This window comes from Candoia aspera, chromosome 1 (assembly GCF_035149785.1).
Source record: "Candoia aspera isolate rCanAsp1 chromosome 1, rCanAsp1.hap2, whole genome shotgun sequence".
Lineage (NCBI taxonomy): Eukaryota > Metazoa > Chordata > Lepidosauria > Squamata > Boidae > Candoia > Candoia aspera.
In genome coordinates this window covers 27899518-27926571 of record NC_086153.1, presented here as the reverse complement: position 1 = coordinate 27926571, position 27054 = coordinate 27899518, and the positions used below count along the sequence as shown (strand labels likewise).

Sequence of the window (27054 nt, the reverse complement as noted above, 5' to 3'; positions counted from 1 at the left end):
ATACTTTATCTTTTGGAGGGGAGAAAGATGTTTAGGAGGTTTATATGATTTTTTTCCCTTCATTTTAATATAAGGGAGAGGAGTAACTGTACTTAGTGATTTATATTATGTGTTAAAGGGGAATGATTTATAGAGATAATGTAGTGTTTTGGTTTAATAATAGAGTAAGAGATCGATTATGGAAACTTTGTTTATCCTTGCTGTTAAAAGTTGGAAGCCACATCTTCCTGTAAATTAAAAAAAAATTCTTCTCTTGTGTTTCTGCACTTTTTTAGTTTTTTCCTTGTTTTGTAGTTTTTTGTTTTTATTGTAGCTTTTATTCTTTCTTTGAAACTTAATAAAATTTACTATAAAAAAGAGATATCCAATTCTTTAATAACAAGAACAAATGAAGCTGTATTGATATCATATTACCAGTTTAGGTGTACATTATATGAAGTCTAAGTCAGCTTTTACCTGCCACCTTCAAGTTTTTTTCCTCACTAAGAGAGTTGACTAAAAATGCAGTTTTAAGATAAAACTAAGCTAATCATCATTACCTTGACTTTTGCTGTCTGTATTTATAAGGGAATTGGAAAATAATTCTCTCAAATACATATGCACTTAATCAGCGTGTAGATTGACGTGCAAAAAGGGCTTTTTATTTATTTCTGCTTTACAATGCCAGCCTTCACAAAATTGGGGAAAGCGTCTCTCCCTAGCCTGGGAGAGCTTTCTTCTTGAAGGAAGATATATAAAATACATAGTAGAAATTTCAAGGTCATATGAATTGTCAGTTAAACAATTATTCCCATGACATGTAACCTATGACAGAAGAAAGAATTGCTTTGCTATGTATTAATAACTATGTATTAATTATATATTAATTAATATATACAAATACTATAAAAGCTTTCATGCTTCATCAAATACAGGAACAGGAACTGGAAGAGATACTTACTATGAAGAGAGGCAAAGTGGAAAGTCATTTGTACAGCCTCATCTCTAAATCAAATGGTAATAATTCTCATCCTTGATGTTTCTTTTAAATGATACATGATGTTCTACCCATTAAATACTTGTTAAAGTTAACATTAAGTTTAGAAAATAATAAAGCTGTCTTTAGAAATGCTCTGAGAGAGAAATAAATTTAAAACAATCATGAAACTACACCCCCACACTTCTAAAATTACATCTTAAAGATGGCCGTAATTAATTGGCTTTTTACTTTTTGCTAACGAAAATAAGGAATTTAAATTTGTAGGAACAGGAAATTAAGTTGTTAATTTTCAGTTATAATGTAAATCCATCTGAAGTTAAAAGAATATGGAGGAGTTTCTTTATTTAAGTTTCTAGTAAAAAAGTTTTAAGATGACATTCTACCCTAAAGCCAAATTGAAGCATGTCAACATGCCAAGACACATAATTAACTATCAGCCATCTTCAACACGGTGCTTTTCATGTTTTGGACTACAACTTCATAATTCTATTTCCCCTGTTAGCTGGGCATGATGAGGAGAATCTAACATATCTGGATTTCAGGTCAAGAAAGAAATATGTTGAGGACTCCATATAACTTAGTAATTTTCATGTCTTGACCAATATACTGACCTTCATGTCTTGACCTATGATCAGCTTGAGCTTTCAACACCCTGTAGAGGAATATAATGAAATAAAATAAATCATAGTACACAATGTAGCAAATATTACTTCAAATAATAAAAACAGATGAATAAAGTCATTCATTCTCTATAGATTATCAAATTCCAAAAACTGATTTAATACAGAATTTTGTACTAATCTCTTAAAATGTTCTACTACTTTGCTACACCAACTACAGTAGCTCTCATAACATTTTTTTTTCCTTTTGGAGCAAACAGCATAATTAGATGGTAACAGAGATATGGTACTATGCATAGCTACCTGGCACAGACAGACAATTAATTGATTCATCCTGATTTAACCACAACGTATGAAGTATAGCTATGGCTTGACTGGCCTTTACCATTACTTGTTTGTTATCTTCTTTAGCCTAAACAAATAGGTTTAGTTTGACTATAGAATGGAGAACTTCCTGCAAAAAAGGCTGAGAGGTGATGAGATGGGGGAGATCAGCTAACAGTCTTGACTCCAACTTTGAATACTATGTTGATTAATTAGACCACTTGGAGCTATCCAGTAAACTCTCTTTCAATCACTTAAGTCCCTTAGGTCACAAAAGAGGCTTTTCAGCCAGATTTGGATATTAGTATATTGCAATGACCTCAGCTACAATTGTGCAATCCTCTCTACTTTAAAAACTGGGTATTTTATTTTATTTTATTAATTTTATTTTATATCCCACCTTTATTATTATTTATTAATCGCCTGTATTTCCAAAATATTAGATTAAAATGACTTATAGGAAAATATTTCAAATTTAAAATGTTTTAAGCTCCAAACAGCTGTCTTGAATTCAAAATACACTATTCTGCTCTTACCAGAGATACTCTGAACACTTCTAATAAGGTCAAAACACCACTAACAACTTTACTTATGCCTCCTTGTAACTACACATTTCTTGCTATAATGGAGAAATTGTTCAATATGCTGCTTAATGCAAATATATATATATATATATATATATATGTATGTATACTATAAATCTTACCAAAGATATTAAAAAAAGGTTATTGTACCTAGGCGCCAAGTTGTCATATGTATAAGCAACACACATAAGTCGCTGAATCAAACTGGTTCCCTGGACAAGTACAAGAAAGACCTTTAAAAAAATTGAAGTCAAAAGAGAACAGTTAATGCAACTGCTGCCTTAAAACTGTGTGTTATATGTGTATATGTGTATGTATGTGTGTGTATAAATAATGCATAAAAAGTAACTGCATTATGAATCCAGCATTTGAACAATAAGATACCAGATATTCAGACACAAATAGTTTGCTAAAATATGCCAACTAGAATCTTTTCACCCATTTACCACAGTTTCACAATTTATGTACAAGTATGATCATTTCAAATAATCAGCAGACTGGTATCTCTGCTTTCTTCTGTGTAGCTGAGAATACACCCATCATTGACAAGATTTCCCAGGTATCTGCTTTAGTTATTTAAATAGGGCTTGCAGTTGAAGAACTGTTTCCAGCACTGCTATTCCAATTATGAAATTTGGGGAATTATCATCTTTAAGAGAATAACTAGTGTGGTAGAATTAATCCGATATTCTGGAGAATCTCTGGGATATTAAAAAAAAACCTTCTGCTTGATTTTCATTTCACATATTCTGTTAAGGACTTTAATTCAATTTAGTACTGTACCACAATTGTGCTCATAGCTTTACATACCCCTTACAGAATTTGTAAGATGTGGACCATTTTGGAAGTAAACCTGAGAAATCAGACAAACCACATTTTTAAAAATTTGTAATGTGATTCAAATTAAACTATTGGGCATTACAGAATAGTACAATCATTTAACAAACCATAGCAATTAAGGAAATAATAAAATGGTCCTGTTCAAAAGTCTGCATACCCTTGAATGTTTGGGCTGATAATACAGTATACACTCAAGTTGACACACACAGGCTGAGATAACAATGAAGGGTAAGTTTCTACACCTGCGCTTTGTTTGACTGTAATTAGTGTTGGGACGCGGTGGCGCTGCGGGTTAAACCGCTGAGCTGTCGATCGGAAGGTCGGCGGTTCGAAACCGCGCGGCGGGGTGAGCTCCCGTTGCTCGTCCCAGCTCCTGCTCACCTAGCAGTTCGAAAACATGCCAATGTGAGTAGATCAATAGGTACCGCTTCGGCGGGAAGGTAACGGCGTTCCGAGTCGTCATGCTGGCCACATGACCCGGAAGTGTCTATGACAACGCCGGCTCCAAGGCTTAGAAACGGAGATGAGCACCGCCCCCTAGAGTCGGATTCGACTGGACTTTACGTCAAGGGAAACCTTTACCTTTACCTAATTAGTGTTGGTATATAAACAGTCGAGTTTCTTAGCTCTTGAGAATCCCTTGTGCATTTCATCCAGGGGTGCATTGACTTTGCTGGTTATTGAAGCACGGGGAAAACAAAAGGACTATCAAAAAATCTGTGAGCAAAAGTAGTTCAACTTCATTAATCAGGAAAAGGATATAAAAAGATATCCAAATATTTGACAATGCCAATCAGTACTGTTCAAACTCTGATAAAGAAGTGGAAAATAAGAGGTTCTGTTAATACCAAACCATAGTGAGGTAGACCAAGAAAGATGTCAGACACAACTGCCAGGAAGATTTGTTGGGATGCAATGAGAAAACCACAAGCAACTTCTACTGAAATACATGTTTCTCTGAAACAAAGCGGTGTGGCTGTTTCAGCATGCACAATAAGGAGATTGTAAAGGTTGCCTATTCTAAAACACTATCAGACTCATGAGCAGGAATTCAAAGATATCTGATTTATTAAAGACTAGTATGCAGGATCACAGAAAAAGCTGAGAATGATGAAAGTGCGCCAAATTAAAACTAAAAACCCTCGGTGCAAATGAAATCCCTCCCCCCGTAGTCTTCTCAAGTCCACAATCCCAGGTGCTCCTAACGGTTTCTGATGGTCTACGGGAAAAGGCCTTGAACAGATAACATAATCCAAACACATTCCATTGTACTGATTCCATATACAGAGCTTGGTACTGTTAATGTTTTCTACTACAGATTAAGGTTACTATGGTAACTAATCATTTTGGCCGGTGAAGAAGTTCAATTTAATTGTCCCCTTTTTCAGTTGTTAATTTTTGCACCTGGGGGAAGAACTTGCCTGGACTCGTTTTTAGTTTCAGTTTCCCTTCTGTGTAGGCATGTAGAGAGTTAAGCAGCTCTCACTGAGAGCCTGTAAGAATGCAGAAGCTTTTAAATATGTTTGCTTTCTGTAAATAAATTTATTTTTTCTAGAAATGCCTGGTGTGTGACTTTTCTGATCTCTCCTGGGCCAAAGGCTTTCTTAGCAATCTGCTAACAGGTACAAGGTCTCACAGGAGCTCCCTCCCAAACAGAAACGCGCGTCAGCGCCATGGCATGTGAAACGTTACGATGTATAAACTGCATTGAATCAGTGAACATGACATACTGCCCCCCCCAGAATAAAGAATACATCAAGCAGTAGGCTTCAAAGGATAAGCAAGGTGGAAGCGGTTAACTAAAGCAGGAGCGTTAACATGGTGAGCAGACACCCATTCAGGATGAGGAAAATGTTTCCATCAGACGAGATACTGCAGGGTGCCTCGAAGTCTGCAGGAATCAACTATGTCCTTGACTTCAAAGTGTTGTTGGCCGTCAATCATAATTGCAGCAGGAGGAGGAGGTTGAGGGTGCCAGCATGAGGAGTGGTGCACAGGCTTAAGCAAGCTGCAATGGAAAACAGGGTGCAAGCGTTTCAAATTGTGAGGCAGGTCAAATTTAACAGTAACTGGATTGACAAGCTGAACAATAGGAAATGGACCAATGAATTTGGGAGCAAGTTTCTTAGAGGGTTGAGGTGATTTGATAAATTTAGTGGAGAGATACACTTGATCCCCAATTTTGAAGTTGTGTCGTAAAGAGCGATGCTTATCAGCTTGGGATTTGTAAGTAGCCTGGGCGTCAGCCAAAGCTTGTTGAATGACTGGCCAGGAATCAGACAGTTTAACAGCCCAGTCAGACGTAGAACATGTTTGGGAAAGGGGCTGTGGCAGTTTAGGGATGGGAACAAAGTCGTGACCAGAAACCACGCGAAAAGGGGTTTGTCCGGTACTTTGATGGACAGCATTGTTGTAAGCAACTTCAGCAAAAGGTAACAACTCAACCCAATCATCCTGATGGTAGTTAATGTATGCTCTAAGGAACTGTTCAAGAGTGGAATTTAAAATCTCAGTAGAACCATCAGTCTGGGGATAGGAAGCCGTGGACAGCACTTGTTTAGTGCCAATCAATTTTAAAAACGATTTCCAAAACTGGGAAGTAAACTGTGTTCAGCGGTCAGAGACCAAACGGGAGGGGCTACCGTGGAGGCGGTAGATGTGGAGGAGAAATAGGCGTGCCAATTGTGGGGCTGCCGGGATGGATGCACATGGAATGAAATGCGCTTGCTTGGAGAAAAAATCTTTTACAACCCAAATTACAGTTTTCTTCTGACTGGAAGATCCACAATAAAATGCATAGAAATCTCGTCCCAGGGATGGGAAGGGCTGGCCACTGGCTGTAGAAGGAGGTTTCCCTCCTTTACATTTTGACATGGCACAAACAGGACAGGAAGCAACATAGTCTTTTACGTCACGTCTTAAGGTTGGCCACCAAAATTGGCGGCAAACCAAATGCAAAGTTTTGACAAAACCAGTGTCCAGCAAGTTTATCATCATGGGAACACTGCAAAACCGCAGCCCTTAAAGTTGCAGGCACATAAAGGCGATGTTCCACCCGTGCCAGACCATTTTCAAAAGAAACATTGTCTCTATTAGCTAGCAACCAAGTGTCAGATTTCAGTGCCTGGGGAAAGTCCTTTTGTAATTGACAAGGAACTTGCATTTTCTGCTTCCCAGACTGGGCTGGGGGCAGGGTTGCCTGCGCACGGGACTGGCTCTGAGTGACAGCAACTAAGCCCAGTTGTGGTTCGGTAAGGACAGTCCCAACCACATCTGCTACCTGGTCAAGATCCTGAGGTAACCGTGACAAAGCATCTGCTAGAAAGTTTTTCTTACCCAGAATAAATTTTAACTGGAAGTTAAAGCGACTGAAAAACTGAGCCCAGCAAATCTGTTTAGGGCTGAGACGCCGTGGGGTGCGGAGGGCTTCCAAATTTCTGTCATCAGTCCAAACCTCGAAAGGGCATTTAGCACTTTCAAGGAGGTGGCGCCAGGTTTCCAAAGCGGCTTTTACAGCAAACGCCTTCTTTTCCCAAACATGCCAATGGCATTCAGTTTCAGAAAATTTCCTGAATAGGTAAGCGCAGGGTTTTAAGTGATTTTCAGAATCCCTCTGTAACAAAATAGCCCGAATTGAGGAGTCAGAAGCATCAACTTGGACTACAAAGGGGCGTTCAGGATCAGGGTGCTGTAGAATAGGCTCAGCAGTGAAAAGGGATTTCAACTTCTCAAATGCTGCCTGACATTCAGGCGTCCAATTCAGCGCTGCCCCAGGGTGTTTTACTTTGCGTGTCTCCCCCAAGCCCTTGGTACAGAGTAAATCAGTGAGGAGCAAGGCAATCTCAGCGAAACCCTGGATAAATTGGCGATAGTAATTACTGAACCCTAGGAAACTTTGTAATTGCCTCCAGGTGCGGGGACGTTCCCAACTAAGAATCGCCTGAATTTTTGCAGGGTCCATTTCTATACCCTTGTCAGACACTCGATAGCCCAGATAGTCAAGTTGGGTCTTGTGAAATTCACATTTGGAAAGTGTGGTATAGTTTGGCATCTCTAAGTTTACGTAACACCTCTCTGACGAGGCGTCTGTGTTCCTCCTCGGTTTCAGTGTAAATGAGATCATCCAAATAAACCAGGACCCCTTTAAACAAATGATCATGTAAAACTTCATTAATCAACTGCACGAAGACTCCGGGTGCCCCTGCTAACCCAAAAGGGAGGACTTTGTACTGAAACAATCCTAGTGGGCAATAAAAAGCAGTTTTCCACTCATTTCCAGCTTTTATGCAAATGCAGAAATAGGCTTCACGAAGATCGAGCTTGGAGAAGATCTTGCCCTTAGACAAATGAGCTAACATGTCCTTCATGAGAGGCAGAGGGTACTTGTTGACAACAGAGACGGAATTTAACCCTCGATAGTCCGTACAGAGTCGAAGCGTGCCATCTTTCTTTTCCCGGAATAACACAGGAGCCCCAACTGGGGAATTAGCAGGTTCAATAAACCCCCTTGACAGATTTTTGTCAATGAAGTCCCGTAATGCCTCGAGCTCCTTCTGAGTCATCGGATAAATTTTTGGCTTGGGCAATTGAGCATTAGGGACCAACTCTATTGCACAGTCAGTTTTCCGGGGTGCGGGGATAACTGATCTGCTTCCATCTCCCCAAAAACGTCAGCAAATTCTTGGTATTGAGCAGGCAAGCCTTCTAAATGTGGTAAGTCAGGGCACGGTGTGGTGATTGCTGCCCTTCCAACCCCCGCATGTGCAATTATCTCCGCTGTAGGAGCTTGGTAAAATCCATCTGTAAAAGTCACAGTTCTGTGCTCCCAGTTTATATAGGGGCTTCAATAGGTCAACCATGGGATCCCCAGGATTACCAAGGGATTGCCAACAGGTGCTACCATGAATTTCAAAGTCTCACGGTGACTGCCCATTTGCATTGCCACAGTTCCAGTGAAATGGGTTGCCACCGCCCCCCCCCCCCGCTGTTGAACCATCCAACTATGTAAAGATCAAAGGATGCTGGAGAGGGAAATGAGGCAGCTCCAAAGCCGCAACCAGATCAGGGTGGATTAAACACCTGGAACACCCAGAGCCAACTAAGGCCCATACCTCTGTAGTTTTTGTGCGGGAACCCAATTTCACCTTTACTGCTAAAGTGGGACAGTCAGCACTCACCATAGCATCTTCGCGCCCATCCTCTTCCACCTGCCTGGTGGCGCCCTTCATGGCAGGTGGCTGGCGTTTCCCACCGGCTCCTTGGAGTCGTCTTCAGCCTCCCCCGATAAGTATAGTACTTCTTCAGCATTGGCTGTCCCTTTGGCCGCTGTCATCCGCCGCGAGGGGGGGGGGCGATTTGGCCGGTAGCTTCCCAGCTCGATCTCCAGCCTTGGCTTCTGGGCAATCAGCTGCCCGATGGCCCTCCTTTCTGCATCGAAGACACTGACTCCTCACATAGCACCACTCTCTCTCCTCATCCCAGGCTCTATAGCTTGGCCGGGCAGCAGCCGCAGCACTTCGGGGGGCCCTTATGGTGGCGGGTGGTTTTTCAGATTTTCTGGTTTGCATGAAGGTATGTTGAGCGTGCTCAGCCTTTCCTGCCAGGCAGATCCAGTCGTACAATGACTCTGGGTCGTCTCTACACAACGCCCACTGTAGGATGTCCCGGTTGAGTCCCTCTTTAAAACATTCTATTAGGGTTAACTCAGACCGGTCAGTGATTTTCCCAGCTAGAGCCTTAAACTCTAGGGCGTAATCAGCTACGGACATTTGGCCCTGGGTAAGATCCTTCAGCGCCTTCTTGGCTCTTGCCTTGGCCAGAGGATCTTCAAAATGCAGCTTTAACACCCACATGAAATCATCGAAATAATCAAGTGCAGGGGAGTCAGCATCACTTAATTGAACATACCAGTCAGCTGCTCGACCCTGCAACTTGGTGGCAATGGCAGTTATTTTAGCCTCTTCGGAAGGGAAGCGTGCCCCAAACTGCCTCATATAACTTTTAGCATTAGTTAAAAAGAAAGATAACTTTGTTGGAACCCCATCAAATTTGACAGAAAAGTCTCTCACCCCCACTCCGGTTGGAGTGGAACCGGCAGCCACTTGAGTGGTTGGGCCCCAGGTTACAGTAGCTTTCCCTTTTTGGGGTGGGGACACTGGTGATCGAGCCCCGCGGGGTGGAGATTCATCCTGGAGCCGTCTCCAGCCCCGCTCCGCCGGTGGTCTGGATGGGAGGATGGGGGATGGTTGCGGGAAGCTGGGATCTCCTCCACGCCTTCCCTGCCCCTCCAGTGACAAAGACAGGTTTCTTAGCATGTACTCTATCGATTCTATTTTGGCTTCCATCACTCTTAGTCTCTCAGGAGTTTGAGAGTCCTCCCTCCCTCGCGTGTCCGGTTTTCTCTCTGTTGACACCATTGTAGATTCTTTGTCTGGGGTTAGCGGGAACTGATTGCCCCCGACGTCCCTGGTTGGGGTTCCCCTACTTCATCCAAGGTGATCAACTCTGCGAGCAATTCGCTGGGTGCCAGTTGCTTTGGCTCTTCTCCATCATCAGATTCCTCCGCATCAGAATTGGAACTCGATTCATCCCGGGAATCTGAAGGTTCTGGGGTGAGGTTCAGTTCTCCACTCTTGACCGTTGACTTGGGCATCAAGCTAGCTGTCTCCTCAAGTCCCCAGTCGTGAGCTTGGACTCAGCCATCGTTAACTATTTTCCCTCGCAAGAAACTGATCTTGGTAGGAGCTAACGGTACAACTTCAGGGATTCTCAGCTTTATGTAAAGGTTGCCTATTCTAAAACACTATCAGACTCATGAGCAGGAATTCAAAGATATCTGATTTATTAAAGAATAGTATGCAGGATCACAGAGAAAGCTGAGAATGATTAAAGCGTGCCAAATTCAAACTAAAAACCTCGGTGCAAATGAAACCCCTCCCCCCATAGAGTCTTCTCAAGTCCACAATCCCAGGTGCTCCTAATGGTTTCTAATGGTCTGCGGGAAAAGGCCTTGAACAGATAACATAATCCAAACACACTCCATTGTACTGATTCCATATACAGAGCTTGGTACAAGGTCTCACAGCAGCTCCCTCCCAAACAGAAACGTGCGTCAGCACCGTGGCATGTGAAACATTACGATGTATAAACTACATTGAATCAGTGAACATGACAGAGATACTTGAACAAAAATGGGCTGCATGGTAGAGTTGCCAGAAAAAAACATTGCTGCAACAATGCTGAAAAAAAGCCCACTTATGATATACCATCAACACCTAGAGAAGTCTCAAAACTTCTGGAACAAAATCATTTGGAGTGATTGAACTTTATGGTCACAACCATAACGCTATGTTTGGAGAACAGTTAACAAAGGCCTATGAAAAGAAGCATATCACCCCAACCATAAAGCACGGAGGTGGATTTCTGCTGTTTTGGAAATGTGCAAGCTACAGCGGCACAGGGAATTTAGTGAAAATTGATGGCAAGGTGAATACAGAGTATTATCAGAAAATATTGGAGGGAAATTTGCATTCATCAGCCCGGAAGGTGCGCATGGGGTGCCCTTGGACTTTCCAACATGATAATGATCCGAAACATCCTTCAGTGGCTGAAGCAGAACAAAGTGAAGGTTCTGGAGTGGCCATCACAGTCTCCTAACCTCAACATCGTTGAGCCACTTTGGGGAGATCTCAAACATGCAGTTCATGTTAGACAACCAAAGAACATACAGGACATGGAGGTTTTTTGCTGAGAAGAATGGGCAGCTTTACCACATGAGAAAATAAAGGGCCTCATTCACAACTATCACAAAAGACTACAATTGATGCTAAAGGGGGCAATACATGATATTAAGAACTAAGGGTATGCAAACTTTTGAACAGGACCATTTATTATTTCCTTTATTGCTATGGATTATTTAATGATTGTGCTATTCTGTGATGCCCAATAGTTTAATTTGAATCACATTACAAATAAAAGTGTTTCATCTGATCACTTACGTTTATTTACAAAATGGTCCACATCTTACAAATTCTGCAAGGGCCATGTAAACTTATGAATACAACTGTAAATTTAACTCAGTATAGTACTGCATGCTGTGTATGAATCTGATTAATACCCTTCTACCATATATTCATATTGTATTTTGTGCAATGACTTTGAAATGAATGACCTAAAGCTGTTTCACCACTAACACTATTACACACAAAAAATCACAACTAGGAATTTATAATTAAACTAAATAAAAAGTTCACTTTGGGTGTAGGTATAGTTTATCCTCTAAAATGTCTTAGAAATCACTGTCCTATCTAAATATATTAAAAATGCTATTTAATAAAAAATAAGGCTTCCCTTAAGGATCTATGCTTTTCTATTTCTTGCCATTTCAATTTAAAAAACTGCCATTAAGAATATCCAGAACTGACTGTTGTTTATGAAGTATGACTCTATATATACTTATACGCTAAATTTAAAATTCAGTGGAAGAAGCTGAGGTGTTGCATTCAAAGCAACATATATATGAAATATGGTTCAGGCTTCTCTTTAAGCTATTCTCAGATCCAATTTCTTTCTTATCAATTCATAGGGTATGTATGTATGTATGTATGTATGTATGTATGCATGCAGAAAATAAGCAGGAGTATATATTATTAACCTTAACCCATCCTGATGCTTTTCAGATATATTGGACTTCAATTCCCATAATTCCCAGTCATCAAACTTATGTGGAATGGAAGTTACTTCTTGGGAAATATGTTAACTTAGTAAGACTGTATTATTCCTGTTAACCATTTATAGTTACTAACAATTTCCCCCCTCTAATGATGGGTTTCCCAAGTAAGTCTCTACATAAACCTACATTTACATAGTGTCACACGTGCCAATTTGGGGACAAGACAAATTCATTTCCCTAAAGTCTTTGTTTTTGTTGTTTTTAAAGAGATGTTTGTTTTTCACCTCAGTCAAACGGGGTATGTGAAGGCCCTTTGTATGATCTCCTGCAGTCTTCCGTGATTTTCCTGGCCAAGTTCTTTTCCTGTGATTCTCTGCTACTCCAGACCAGGCAAAAACATCATGATAAGCTAAATCCAAATCTGAAGGATCCACTGCAAACTGGCATATCAACTTCAGCAAGCAAGCCAGACAATCCAGTAACCACTACAAATAAGATTCAGTAAGCAGCTTTAACTTCATTGAATTTTTTGATAGATAACAACAGAATGCTTTAAAGCAAAACTACAGAATTAGAGAAAAGTTTTATATCTCATTAAGATGAGCCAGTTATGACTTGTCACTTACAACTGTCCATGATTCCTGTTCTTTAGGTTCTAAAATCCCAGAATTAAATATTTCCAAGAGCTGCTGAAGACCTCCAGAAGCCACAAACTGTAATCAAATTATAGATATGTCAGCAAGTAAAATAAGGAAGCAACTAACTAAATATGTGTTATTGTATAAAAATCTCTCATAGATAACTGAGTAATTCTTTGCCCCCACTCTGGCCTCACTCTTTACCTGCATCGACACTAATGGCCAAGTCCCCAAGGATTGGGGGCTTGTTATCATTGTCCCTATATATAAAAAAGGGAAAAAGAATGACCCTGCTGATTATAGACCAATCAGTCTCCTCAACGCAGTCAGCAAACTCTATGTAAGACACCTACAATGGAAATTCCACAACTGTCTGGAACAAGAAAACATACTTGCAGAGGAACAAGCCAGCTTTAGAGAAAGATGATCCACCACTGATCAGTGCCTAGTACTCCATCATCTCATTAAAAACACTCCTCCCTCAATACAACCTCCCTTTATTCTGCTTTCATAGACTACAAAGCAGCATTTGATTCCATATCTCAAGCTAAACTGTGGGAAAAACTGGAGGCCTCGATTGACCAAAGTTTACTTTATTTAATATGTATGCTACATGACGGGACCTCACTCAAAGAAAGATGTAACCCCCAGGGCCATCTCACCAGTGCCAGTGAAACTGAGAAAGGTGTCAAGCAAGCTTGCATATTGGCCTCTTATTCAATTTCTGTATCAACTCCATGGTGCGCCATTTCCACAACACCAACTTTTAAGACAAGAGGTGCCTCTATATACTTGCAGCACTCAAATTATTTGAAGCCACGTCAATAGCACAACTTCTTTATTTTGTCCAGCTGGGTCCCTTCTCCAATTTTGCACCATTAGAACTTGTACAATCCAAATTTCTAAGATCAGCCCTTCAAGTTCCAAAATGTGTCTCTAATGACACCCTGCAACTAGAGACAGGTCTCATGAAAGTGGAGGCTAGAGTGTGGGTGACCATACTCAACTATTGGCTCAGATGATCCTTTTTCCCCCTTGGATTTGCCCCATTAATTATGAATGATTTTCAATCCATGTGGAAACAGGCAGTGGCAACTAAAATCTCATCCTTGGGCTTCTCTCCAGGTCTTCTACTCAGCATGGGATATGATCAGGCTAAAGCACTCATTACACAGTGTGCAGCAGACACAAAGTGCCAACTGGATCTACTCAGAACCCCAACTTTTATTGCAGTGAATCCAACAGGTACTCTGCCTCTCCTATGGCACGCTTAATTAAACTTGAAGTACCTAAATACCAGAGGGCCTTGACTCTGGCACGATGTCATAGCCTCACCTCAGCTGTCCTTGAAGGCGATACAGGAAGATTCCTTACTCAGAGAGACATCTAGATCGCCATGCTAGAGTACTCTGTAATTTGATATAGTCTTTCACATACTAACCTTTATGCTCCGCTATATCTAATGCCCCTACCCCTCCTTTTAAATTCTTTTAGACTCATTTTTATATATACTTTGTTTTAATACATATATTTTTTTATTTCTTCTAGCTTTTCATGGTTTTTTTAGAGTCTTGTGTATCTTCTATGCTTTTTAATTGACTGTACCCCACCCTGCTTATGCTGGTCTATGACTGTAATAAATTTATTAAAAATCAAAAATGAATAATTCTTTCTTGTACAAAGAACAATTGCTTTTCTGTTTTATGGAAGGATTTTTTCAAAAATGCAATCTGTGCTTACTTCATTTTCAGCACCTCATTTTCTAATCAAAAACAAAAAGTAAAAGTACAGACACATGTGAACAAAGACAAAAATGCCACCAGAATAGCATTTTTATATAACAATTTCAAACCTTGCAACTCCAAGTGTTTTTACTATTTTCTATTTGATCTTCACTTGAATCATCAGAATCTGGATACAGATCGCTGTAACTTCCCTAAAATCAGTGGCAAAACATAATTATCATGAAAGATAAGTTATAAAAGGCACTTCATGCATATATAAGAAACAAAATTTTGAAAAACAAAATGATACTACCGTGGATTCCCGCCTTATTCTTCTATTGGGTTTTCCAAGTGCTTCAATTATTTCAAGGGCATACAAAAGTTTATGGGCACTTTTTATTCTTAAAAGATCTTTCCAACTGAATCCATCATTACCCTTTTAAAAAATAAAAAAGATTAGACAGGCAAAGTCTATAAGAGAGAATCACTAATAATCTGAGCTTGAATATATACATGTGTTTATGTACTATCATGTCTTAATTATACCCTCTGTTGAATATAATTTGACTCATGTTGAATGTTTTAATCTATGGTTCACTAGAGATTCCTAAAGCTAGAGTTAAATTAAAAGCAAAATGAAAAGGCTGAATAGGTGACAGTTTTTTAAATTTCCTTTACTACCTGTATTTTAGTTTACGTTTAGCTGATTAAATTGAAATTAGATTGCCTGTTCAGCAACGCTATTCCAGATATGAAAAATTATTTGCTGTATCTGCAAATGTGTGGGGGAGATGGGCAGTGATAAAACTATGACAAATACATAAATAAATAAATATCCATTAATACTTTTATAGCTTGACTGAAACATGACCACTTGTTTTAATTTAAAAAGCTGTTCTAACACATGCATGAGAGGCAGTCTTGAACAACCAGGAGGGACCTGGATCTAACAAACAGGTGCCTGAGCTCGCAGTCCATGGAGGATTTCCACATTAGTCACAGCCACAAACTCACTCCAGATAACCCTACAAGAATCTGCCCCAGGCACCTTTACTGGACCTGTCCATTTGGAGTCTGAATCTGAGTGAATTTATCTACCAGATAACAAGAGTAGTCCTTGCAATGGCCCAGAAGATGTTCCTGTGGCTCTCCCTCTCAAGTAGTGAACAAGTCACCTTAAATAGGCCACTGGGCAGCTATCAGCAGGTGCAATAAGGGTAGAGAAATAATGACATTTCACTACCCTTATTACCATGCTTTAAGCCCAAATATGTAGTCTTACTCATGCTCACTTAGATTCTTTGTCTTCCTCCAACAGTGCTCCATGCATCTCTTCTGGTGCGTCATCTCCTGGAGTTCTTCAGAGAACCAAGGTATGGCCCAAGATCAGTGCACAAAGAGAGGCCACATAGGAGCAATCCAGTGCAGGCCCTAACCACTGCTAATTCCAATCAGCAACTAAGGCCTTGGCTGAACTGCCCACCAGATCCACAGGAAAGACCCCAACAGCCCTCTGAAACCCATCCAGGTCCATCAGTCACCTGGCCAAACCAATCTAACAGGACTTATCACCCTGTATGGTGGAGCGGCCCAGCAAGCTAAAAGCAATCAGAAAGGGATCTGATCATGGCAACAGGCTGATAGTAATGTCCTCCAAAACCTGATCACCCTTATTGGAAAGATTTGAAGTGTGATTCCCAGTATGTGTCAGGCCTCCAATAACTTGGGACTCCTGAGATGCCTCAGACTTAATGTTACCTGATAGCAAATAGAAGGCCCCAAGGACAAGCAACCTCCAAAACCAACTCAGCAACAGAACTGAGCAGCTTAGACAGGGAAGATGCTGAGTAGCAGGACAAATGGTGTAACGGCAACTGTTTCCCAAAGTCCTGCTTCAACCAGTGTCTCACATCTGGTTATCGGCAGGGCAGAACCTCTGACAGCCGTAACAACTTGCAGATGACAATAGCCAACTCACTCCCCCTCCCCTGGAATCTATACCTGAAACCCAGGTAAGCATATTTTGGAGAAGGGAACCCCTTCCTTTGGGCCCATCCAGATTTTTTAAAATACTTGTCAATTAAGTTGTGGATGAGAGCAGATTACAAACTGACCTGGTGTTTAAAAGCAGCAGCCGAGTCCAAGGCCAGCAAGAATCCAGTAACCTGGCATTGGGGATGAACCTGAGGGCCGGGTGTCCTCTCAAATAGCGATCCTGACATTCCCAAGTGTGGACTGCCACCAAACCTCCCTCTGCCCATCACTGTCTCAATATTTCTGCCTGCCCTCCTTCTCTCCCCAGTTCCCTCCCACCTCATTCCCCTCTCCAAAGCTGCGGCATCCATACACCATTCTCATAAACACATCCCTCACATTAATTCACCCAAATACACCCCATCTCCCCACAGCGATACGAAGACTTCCCCACCAAGCCACACCTGCCCTCAAGCATTTGGTAGCCCGCGAGGGACCTGGGTTTTGTGGCAGCTCCCCTAAACATCTGTCACATTACAGCCCTCCCCCTACTCCTCAGAGAGAAAAAGATAAAACATAGACTTTGCAGAAAAGATCCCAATCCTTGAGTCCAGAGGGGAAAACAAACAGGTAGGTGTCCAGCCCAGCACACAGGGCCTTGCGACATCTGTCAAAAGGTGCTATGATTTGACAATTTAATTTTGATTTCCAATTAGTTTCTTAATTAACCCCGTCAAAGAAAAATGTAAAATAACTTTTTAAACAATTTTAACCGTTCTAAATAATTTGATGCCATATGCAAAACTCAAAATTGATTGCACACTGACGCAAAATTAAGTTAAGCAGCACCTGTCCCAGTTGGGGAATTCTTCTACAACTTGTAGGAAGAAAATGAAGTTCTCTGCAAAGGATAAACAAACACCTCAATATAAAAAAACCAGACTCATAAATACATAAAAGAAGAATACATATTAGGTATTTGTCCAAAACAAACTTCCTCATTCTGGAAGTTCTTCAGAATTGTTTTGGACCAGCCATGGTTCAATAGAAGTAAAACCCAAAGGGATTCTGAAGTGATTTTATGTGATGAGAAGGGCAAGGCTAGTCAGATCACCTCTTCCTTCATAAACAAGGAAGATAACAAGGAAGATAACTTCTTCTTTTATATTTATTCTCCATAGTACAATCTTTGTTTCCTCCACAAGCCCTGTGCCCTTGCTCCTTATTGTAATGGTCTCAGGAAGTCCAACCATAGCATTTCTCATTGGCCTACCTGCCTCAATCTTTCCAGCAACTTCCTTTCCTTTCCTTCCTTATACCTGTGTGGCAAGAGAGGGGTGGGCAGGCCCTCTGTGGTGCCCACACTGGCAGCTCACAAGGCCTTCCAGAAGTCATAATAGCTGTCCCTCTCCTTTTCAAGACATACAAATTCAAATTCAATGATATTTGAATCCCAAACCTCCAAACTGTGATGCCAGGTTTAAATTATGTGGAGCAGTTCAAAACAAGGGAAAATATCCTACCAACTTCATGTGTCAACAACTACAAATATTTAAGAGATTATTTTTTGCTCACCTGATCATCTGAAATATTTTGAAATGCCTGAAGCATATTAGGACATGTAGGCAGCAGCATTAACAACTCCCAAACTCGCCTTGATAGATTTTCTGCATGAAGGTGGAGTTCTTCACATTTTGCACTCTGAAGACACATGTAAAAATGTATCATGCTAATCAAATAAAGCAAATTAAATAAATCACAGTAACAATTTTGTCACATGGATTGTAATAGGTGTTCTAATCAGACTTTTTCATGCTGAATTCAAAAATGAAATCAGATTTTTTTCTATCAGCCTTAGTTTTCTTGTGACCGTAGAAGGCATGACAGCTAGTACAGAACAGCACATTGTGCAGGTTGAGTCATGTCTGGATATGCCTGAACATGAGCCCAGCTTATGTCTGGAGAGCAGTCAATCTGGTGCCACAGCTACAGTGAAAATAGTTTAAATGTACTGTTACATTCTCTGTATTCAAGTTAAATATTACATTGATTGTAATAGTGTTTTGTTTATCTACATACAGTTATCATGCCACGAAACTGTAACAACCATCCTGATTCTTTCTCCTATGTGTGTGGTGACTTTAAATTTAAGTCTCAGAAATGAAGCTTCCCACTTGTCAAAAATTCCTATGAACTTTATTTTGGTTGTAAAGTGGGTGACCAAGAATAAGAATTGGGCCCCTCACGCTTGTTGTGTGATATGTGTTAAGACTTCTAACAGGGAGCCAAAAGACTATTCATCAAATTGTTATTTCTGCCTAAAAAAAGCAACAGAAATCAGCTCTAAAAGTCAGCACACTGTGAAATACCCTGATTTACCAACTGCAATGAGACCAATCCCACATAACGAGGAGTTGCCACTAGGCATACCAAAGCCTTCATAAAATGTGATGTTTAGCGACATTTAGTGATGCTGAATCTAGTGGTGATTATGATGATGCATATAAAGAGCAGAAAAGGGAAAACATTAATTCTGACTCAGGATTTCAAGTGAAGCATAATGGAAGAAGATCTGAATGATCTTGCTCTTATTTCTGAATTTGTCTAAGAAGCAGGCTGAAGTTTTAGGTTCAAAATTAAAGGGTTGGAATATTCTCTGATACTAAAGTTTTTGTTGCTGTTGCCGCCATGATGAATTTAACAGATTCTTCTTCCAAGACAATAGGCTACTGTTTTGTAAAGATGTTTGTTTGGTTATGGAGAGTCTTGGCCATAAACACAATGTAAAGTGGTGCTTGTTCACTGACTCCTCAAAAGCTAGCTTGAAGGCTGTCCTCCTACATAATGGAAATAAATTAGTTAGCCAATGCTGCTAATGTGAAATAGTTGTATGAGAACATGAAACTATTTTTAGAAAAGATCCAGTATGAAAAATATAAATGGAATATCTGTAGAGATCTGAAGGTCACTGCACTTCTGCTGGGCCTGCAGCTTGGATATACAAAGTACTGTTGTTTTTTGTGTGAGTGGATCAGTAGGAACAGGAAAAACTATTACATTCAGAAAGAATGCCAAAACATACCTCACATTTCCAGGAAAAAAGAAATAAATAGTCCACCTGTTGACCCTGAAAAGGGTTTCCTTCCTTCTTCGCATATCAGATGGACTTATGAAAAACTGCATTAAAGAGATGGATAAAACAGGAACTGGATTTGTGTACTTGAGGAATAAATTTCCCAGGATTAGTGATGCTAAGATTAAGGAAGATATTTTTGTAGGTTGTCAGATAAAAGAATTGATAAAATATAACAAATCTGATGAAGAGTTAAGTGAAGTTGAAAAAGCTACACGATAACCATTCAAAAGCTACCGCAAACCCTTTTGGGGAATTCATTAAGCTGTACCAAGCTATGGGATGCAACATGTCACTTTGGAGTCCTTGATGCTCTCTGGGCCTTGTTGTCTTCTTGCAGATGTTTCATTGCCAGACTAGGCAACATCTTCAGTGCAAAGAACCCCTCTTTGCACTGAAGATGTTGCCTAGTCTGGCAATGAAACGTCTGCGAGAAAACAACAAGGCTCAGAGAGCACCAAGGACTCCACAGTTCAACCCTGAGCTACAAATATTTGCTTCGATTGGTAACATGTCACTTCTTGTTCATTTCTTGGACCTTTTCCCCCGACAATCTCAGTACAGCGACAAGATTGGTGAATGATTTCACCAGGACATTTCAAACACAGAAAAGCAGTATCACGGCAAGTGGGGTACCAGTATGACTTCTGTGCTTTTAATTATCAAGTATCAAGTTCTATGTCTCTCAGAAACCTTGACTGATAGAAAAAAAATCTGAAAACATATCTGAATTCAGCAAACACAATACTGTAAGATTAACCAGTTTTTGTTTGTGCAACAGACACATTTTTCCCTCCAGAGTTATTTTGCACTATTTACAACCACTCTGTAACGCCATGTAGGCTAACGTATACCACACTATTTAAACTTCAGATGGAAAAAAACAAATATATCACAAAAACATGAAGCCAATTTTACTCAATACTGAAATTTTTCACAAGTCTCTGTTTTACAGCATAAGTCAGCAGTTATGTTGTCTATACAAATAAAGTATTTTATGTGCCATTGGGTAGCACCCACCATCTTCCAAAACTAAAAAAACCAACCAACCAACCTGATTTTTTAAAAAATATATAAAATGGTCTAAATCCTGCAATAGAGAAATTGCACAAGTGTGCATTTTTCCATGAGATGACATGGACAATTTTTATTCATCTTTTGAAATGCACATTCCATTGTTGTTCAATTTTTATTTTTGACACCCATATTGTCTGAGATTATGCAGCGGTGCCACTGCTTGACAGATTGTGGACCCCTGCTGTGTGTGTGCATGCATGTGTGTATGTATTACATAAAACACAATTCCTGCATAAGAACCTTAATTAAAATTACCTCACTATCTTCCATAGCCACTTCTGCAGGTGGAGGCTTAAAGGAGGCAAGCATTTCCAGCAAGTCAAACAGGGTGGTAAGATGAGGCTCTTGTAGAAGTAAGAGCATTGGGATGTTGTCCTTCTGAGGAGCTGGCAAGCAGGATGCTGGAAGCTGAACTCCTTCCCCCTTTCGCTCTCTCCTTGGAGCACCCAGGGACACAAACACCATCTTGAAATAGCAAGTGAAGATCATTTTATTTTTAAAAAGGCAAGGAAGTTATTATTATAGTTAAGATATCAGTATACTGATTGCAATTGTGTGCCTTTAACACACTGACTAAGGCTACGAGAAAGCTGTTCACATAGCACAGAGAAGGAAAAGTACAAGTCAATCCTCTGGCAAAGACCAAGATAATATCATGGACAAAAATCCTTGTTGGCAATCAGCAAATTAGCTAGAAGCTGTAAGTTCTATAAGAGGATCATGTGGACACAAGAGACAGGACTACAGAATATTATTATTTGAAATAAATGAGGAAGTCTCCTAACACTGAGAAATCTGGAATGGAATGCATAAATGTTAAGAAAATCAGTCCTTGCTTACCAATGGTAAGTCCTCGCTTACCAATTTAATTGGGACCGGGAAGTCCATCACTAAGCGACACAGTCGTAATTGCCTTCATTACATGAATCCCGTGTGGTCACAGCATCCCACGGTCACGATTGCCATTTGCAACTTCCTGCCAACCTCCCCAGTGACTTAGCTTGTCAGAAGCTGGCAGTGAAGGTTGCGAATGACAATCATGTGACTGTCAGACGCTGCAATGTTGTAATTGCAAGCCAGTTGCCAAGTGCCCGAATTGCGTCCACACAACTGTGGGGACATTGGATGGCTGCAAGTACAAGGACCCATTGTAAGTCCCCCTCGTTCAGCACCGTTGTAACTTTGAAAAGTCACTGAACAAGTGGATGTTAAGCAAGGACTACCTTTATCTACTGTGTACAGCACCAACATAAAGTTTTTTGATCTGAAAGGAGTATCATTCCTCCTTGATATCTAGCTACTTAATAAGATGGTTTCAGACCCTAGGACTGATATAATCCCCTCCAGAATGCCCATCTCTGAAGAATTCCATAAAAATTTATTTCAGTTTTAGATATTCTACTCATAATTATGTTACTTCAATAAATGCCATGCAATGTAGCAGCAAGATCCACTTCCATGTGTATAACATTCTATTTTTAGATGCATATTAGATGGAATAAGAAAACTAAATGTATTTATTTTAGAGATCTGCGTGGCACCTTTCAAAACAATTTTTAGTTTTTTTAAATTAAAATAAAAATAATTCATAGAATAAAAAAGGGAACTTCCTTCCTCAAAATTTAATTTTTGACAGACTTTTTGGCTCAGTCTCTTAATTCTCACTTCCAAAATACAGGTAGTCCTCACTTACCGACCACCATAGGGACCAGCAACTCCATTGCTAAGCGGCATGGTCATTAAGTTTGACATCACATGACTGTGCCAACTTACAATGTCAATTCCAGCTGTGGTTGTTAAACGAATCACCACAGGTCATTAAGTGTGATGTCATGTGACTGTGACTTGCTCCTGGCTTCCCCACTGACTTTTGTCAAAAGTGGGCTGTGAAGGTTGCAAATGGCAATCATGTGACTGCAGGATGCTGCAACTGTTGTAAATGCATGCCAGTTGCCAAGCGCCCAATTATGACTGTGTGACCACAGGGATGCTATGATGGCCACAACTTTGAGGAGCAGTCATAAGTCTCATTTTTCAGTGCCACTGTAACTTCGAACACTCATTGAACTAATGGTTGGTAAGTGAGGACTTCTTGTATTAAGTTTAAATATGTTCTATGGCATTTCCAAGACCTCAACTTGCCTTCTTTCACATTTTCCAGCTGATCAACAGTTGTTTCTTCCTGCACCTTTAACAGAGCTTTATTGTCCTAAAATAAGATAAAGCTTTTCACAGGATGTATTTTATTTACAGGTAGTCTTGGGTTACCTACTGTGTATCACAGATACACAGGTATCTTTGGTTACCTAGTTATCACAGAAACTAATTGATCTTGTCAGTTTTGAGCCTGCTATCCTGTCATGGCCCAGGCACAGGACTCAAATTTTGAGTCTGAAGTTGAAGAAGCTGCTCTAGCTGAGCCTGTAGAGTGTCAGCCTGATGAGAGACAGAGCCAGGAATCACATGAGGCTGATCAATCACAGGCACCACCTGAGCGGCTGGAGCAGTCAGATGAGGATGACATAAGGCCTCCCAGCTCCCGCCAAGTAGAATGTAGAGCAGATTAGCAAAAGTCTATCAGGCTACTCACCAAGCAAAGGAGCAAGCAGTCTGATCACTGACAGCTGGTTGCAGCCTTATTTAAGCAGTAGCTCTGAAACAAGCTCTTTGCTGGAAACTATATTTGATAGTTTGGTATCTGGCTTGTGTATGGCTTTAGTGTGTAGATTCTGCTTCTTGGACCTTTGGACTGGCTGACAAACATGACCTGGCTCTGAAACCTTGGACTGACTCTGAATGATTCTTCAGTTCTCCTGTTCTCAAAGCAAACCTTGCAGATAAGCATTGGTTTCTTTTACATTCCTGTGTTTTGTTTACATTCCTTTGTTTTGCTGTAATCCTTCAGTTTAGTAGTAAACTGATAATCACCTGAGAAACTGTGTGTCTGAAGCAGGACATATCCCAGTGCCACTGGGGTGAGCATTCCAAAGGGTGGGGGGGGAGGAAAGAACAGTTGTGGTCATGTGATTTCCCACTTAGTGATTGTTTCACTTAGTGACTGAGTTGCTGGTCCCAACTGTGGTCGCTAAATGAGGACTACCTGCAATGTTGGAAGAAGGAGGTTGGCCTAAATTCAGGAGAGTCTTTCTAAGATAGAGTATTATGGTAATATAAATAATGAATTATTATCGTTCCAGAATGTTTATAATCACCTCCTCTGAATATTTATTAATACCTGCATATCTTTAAACCCCAATTCATGAAGAGTTTTTTCATCATAGTCCGTTGTTAGTTCATGCCCAGAAGAGATCATTCTTACAGGTCCCATGAGACCCCCTAAAATTGAAAAAAAGTTACTTTCAGTAACCTTCTCCTCTATCCACCAAACATAACATAATCATTTTTACAAAACTATAGATTTTCTATTTTTTTATTCATTCATGTACTAAATTGGGAAAAATACTAGAACAGGTTTTTTTTGTATGAACAGTCTGTGAACAGAGACTGGTAAACCCTTGTGTGGTAAACCTACCACACAAGCTCAAATTGGACTGCCAATCAGCCAAGTCCTAGCCAGAAAAATACTTTAAAATATACCTGGGAAATCTCCTTTTCTACTGATTTGGCCAAATTCTTGCAGATGAGCTTGCTGGTTCAGCTGTTCTTTCTGCAAATTTTCATACCAATGTGTTACCTCAGCTCTCAGATCTGCCACCTGATCACTTGGATACATTTCAATGGTCATCTGGAACAGAACACATTGTACATTAAATTTATTTCTTAGTAAATGAGACGAGATATAAAGCAATATTTGCGAGTGAAGCAAATATTAAGAAAACATACTTTGTCAGGAAGTCCAGCTGGCTGACAAACAATTCTGAGAGGTAGCGATTGTTTATCACTCAACGCTTTTAAATGGCTGCTGATACCAGTGCCTTCTATTTGCCATTGTCTCAGATGATATGCAAACCTGAAGAAAAAATATAAAAAAGGGAAACTAATGACAAACCATTTCTTTAAAAACCAAATTATCTAAGCAGATCAATGGAGAAGTTACAGATTTACCTGTTCAAAGTGGCAACTGAATAGGCTAAACTCATATACAAGAACAAGAGGATGGTGACTATGAATTTCTTAGTAATTTACAACTTGTGATGTTTATGAACTTTTGCCAGGGCCTAAAGAATTATGAAGATAATTTCATGAGCTCAATAATGTTTCAGTATCATCTTATTTTAAAAGTAGGTTACCCAACACTACACAGAAAATACAAGGATATTTCAAAACTAGGATGATGTATATCACAGGCAAGTTTATTTCACTGAGGACCGAGCACAAAGTGGAAAATAATCCACTTTGCACTTGTGAAAAAAAATTTAAAAAGTGAGATACAGAATTTTCTTTAAAAATTCCTAAATTTATGATGAAATTAAAAAATACAGCAAATTAATATTGAGACCACAAAAAATAATGTTCATAATTGCCTGTCATTTTTCCTTAAATACCAGCTTTTGATAAAACAGTACAACAAGGATATAGTTTACCTTCTCCGAAAAGCTTCTAAATGAGTTTTAAGCATGAGCAGTCCTCGTTCAATAATAGTGAGGCTGGAATGAGAATCTTGCTCTAGATTACTAGATGCTATCATGAGGCTTTCCATGCACTTGCTAATAAATTCCTGTTCTTTCTCCAGACCTGTTTTACCTAAAATATTTAAAAATAAATGACCTAAATAAAATTATAAAGATAAATTACCTAAATAAAAAAAACGTATTTAAACTTCTTCTTTTTATAATGATATAAAGTATTTTCTTTGGAATTCTAAGCTCAGAATTTTGAAATGAATTCTCATACCATTAATATAATAGGAGTTAATGTACTGTATAGCTGCCCGGCTCACATCTCCAGATTGTGCTCTTAAAGCAATGCCCCAGAATTGGTCCATACCGCACAACTATAAAAAGAAAAGAAAAAAAAAGAAAAACTAATATAGCTGACAATCCATAATTTCTGTCCAACAGTTAAGAAATATTATCTACCGCATCTTTTCACATCTTTATCAGCAGCACTGGTAAGGATTTCATTCCATACCAAAAGAAGGCATACAGTGATGTGAGAAAATAAGTACACCCCACTGAAATTATTTACCTTTTTAACGTATTTCAACATACAGATACTTGATCTTCATTCCAAAAATATTGATAATATAACAAATATCATGCACCATTTATATTTTGTAGTCCATTATGTGATTTAAACAAACATAAACGCAAATTTTGCGGGGAGAAAAAGTAAGTACACCTCTCTATCACTACCTCAAAGACCTAAAATTAGAATCATGTGCACCAGTTCAAGTGTAAATGATTAGAGTATTGTTAAAGTGGATCTGGAAGAAACCTGTCTTATTTAAACCTCAGACATTTAGTTTGATTTGCTCTTTGTTGGTGAAGTGTATGGTATCATCATGCCTAGATCAAAAGAGTACTGTAAAGCCTTCAGAAAAAAGGTTATTGGTGCTTATGAGTCTGGGAAGAGATTTCAAAAGATCACCGAACAATTGGATGACAATCATTCCACCATCTGGAAGATCATCTACAATACTTCAAAACACCGCCAACTTGCCCAGGCCAGCCGATTCTAGCAAATTCAGCCTGAGAGCAGAATGGAACATGATGAAAGAAGTCTCTAAAAACCCCGAAATTTCATCACATGAGCTTCAGGTAGCTCTCACCATCACTGATGTCAAAGTGCATGCGTCTACCATTAGAAAGAAGCTACACAAATTAGATCTACATGGGAAGTGTGCCAGGAGGAAACCTCTGCTGTCCAGAAAGAACATCAGGGCAAGACCAAAGTTTGCTCATGAACACCTCGGCAAAAACCAAGATTTCTGCAACAATGTACTCTGGAAATACACAAAGAGTAATTTGACCACAGTACCAGATGACATGTTAGGTGAAAACCAAAGACAGCATTTTCTGAAAGAACCAGATACCAACTGTAAAGCGTGGTGGTGGAAATGTTATGGTTTGGGGTCCTTTGCTGCATTATGGCCTGGGCAGCAAAGGAATGTGACAACGCTGTATCGTCTCCTCTTACTTATTCAACCTACTGTATATGCTGAATATATATTAAGGGAAGCTGGGTTGGAAGAAGATGGTCGTGGTTTTAAAATTGGAGGAAGAAACATCAATAACCTGCACTATGCTGATAACATTACTCTTATAGCAGAAAAAGAAAAGGTTCTGCAAGCTCTAGAAATAAAAGTTAAGAAGCAAAGTAAAAAAATGGGCATAAAGAAAAGAAGACCAAACTAATGACAACAGGTACAACAACTAGCCTTAGAACTGGCAATGAAGATATCAAAGTAGTTGATCCTAAAATGCAGAAGGTATCTACTATCAACTGATAGATGAAGCTGAATTTTTAATATACGCTGTGTTAAGAGATAAATATCATGTATCAGATGTAATCCAATAGCAATATTTAC

General features: G+C 39.7%; 1 protein-coding gene across 1 annotated transcript in view; it reads right to left on the bottom strand.

Moving 5' to 3' along the window:
• USP34 (ubiquitin specific peptidase 34) overlaps window positions 1–27054 on the bottom strand; it is a 617663-nt gene that overhangs the window by 522603 nt on the left and 68006 nt on the right. The window contains exons 24-36 of the mRNA XM_063301132.1: window positions 25419–25518; window positions 25109–25268; window positions 24408–24534; window positions 24162–24309; window positions 23800–23900; window positions 20820–21029; window positions 17930–18055; window positions 14694–14816; window positions 14509–14592; window positions 12645–12731; window positions 12303–12503; window positions 2658–2740; window positions 1591–1631 (exon numbers count right to left, since the gene is read on the bottom strand). Of these exons, the coding sequence (XP_063157202.1) occupies window positions 1591–1631; window positions 2658–2740; window positions 12303–12503; window positions 12645–12731; window positions 14509–14592; window positions 14694–14816; window positions 17930–18055; window positions 20820–21029; window positions 23800–23900; window positions 24162–24309; window positions 24408–24534; window positions 25109–25268; window positions 25419–25518 (1591 nt within the window). The remainder of the gene's footprint in view (window positions 1–1590; window positions 1632–2657; window positions 2741–12302; window positions 12504–12644; window positions 12732–14508; window positions 14593–14693; window positions 14817–17929; window positions 18056–20819; window positions 21030–23799; window positions 23901–24161; window positions 24310–24407; window positions 24535–25108; window positions 25269–25418; window positions 25519–27054) is intronic.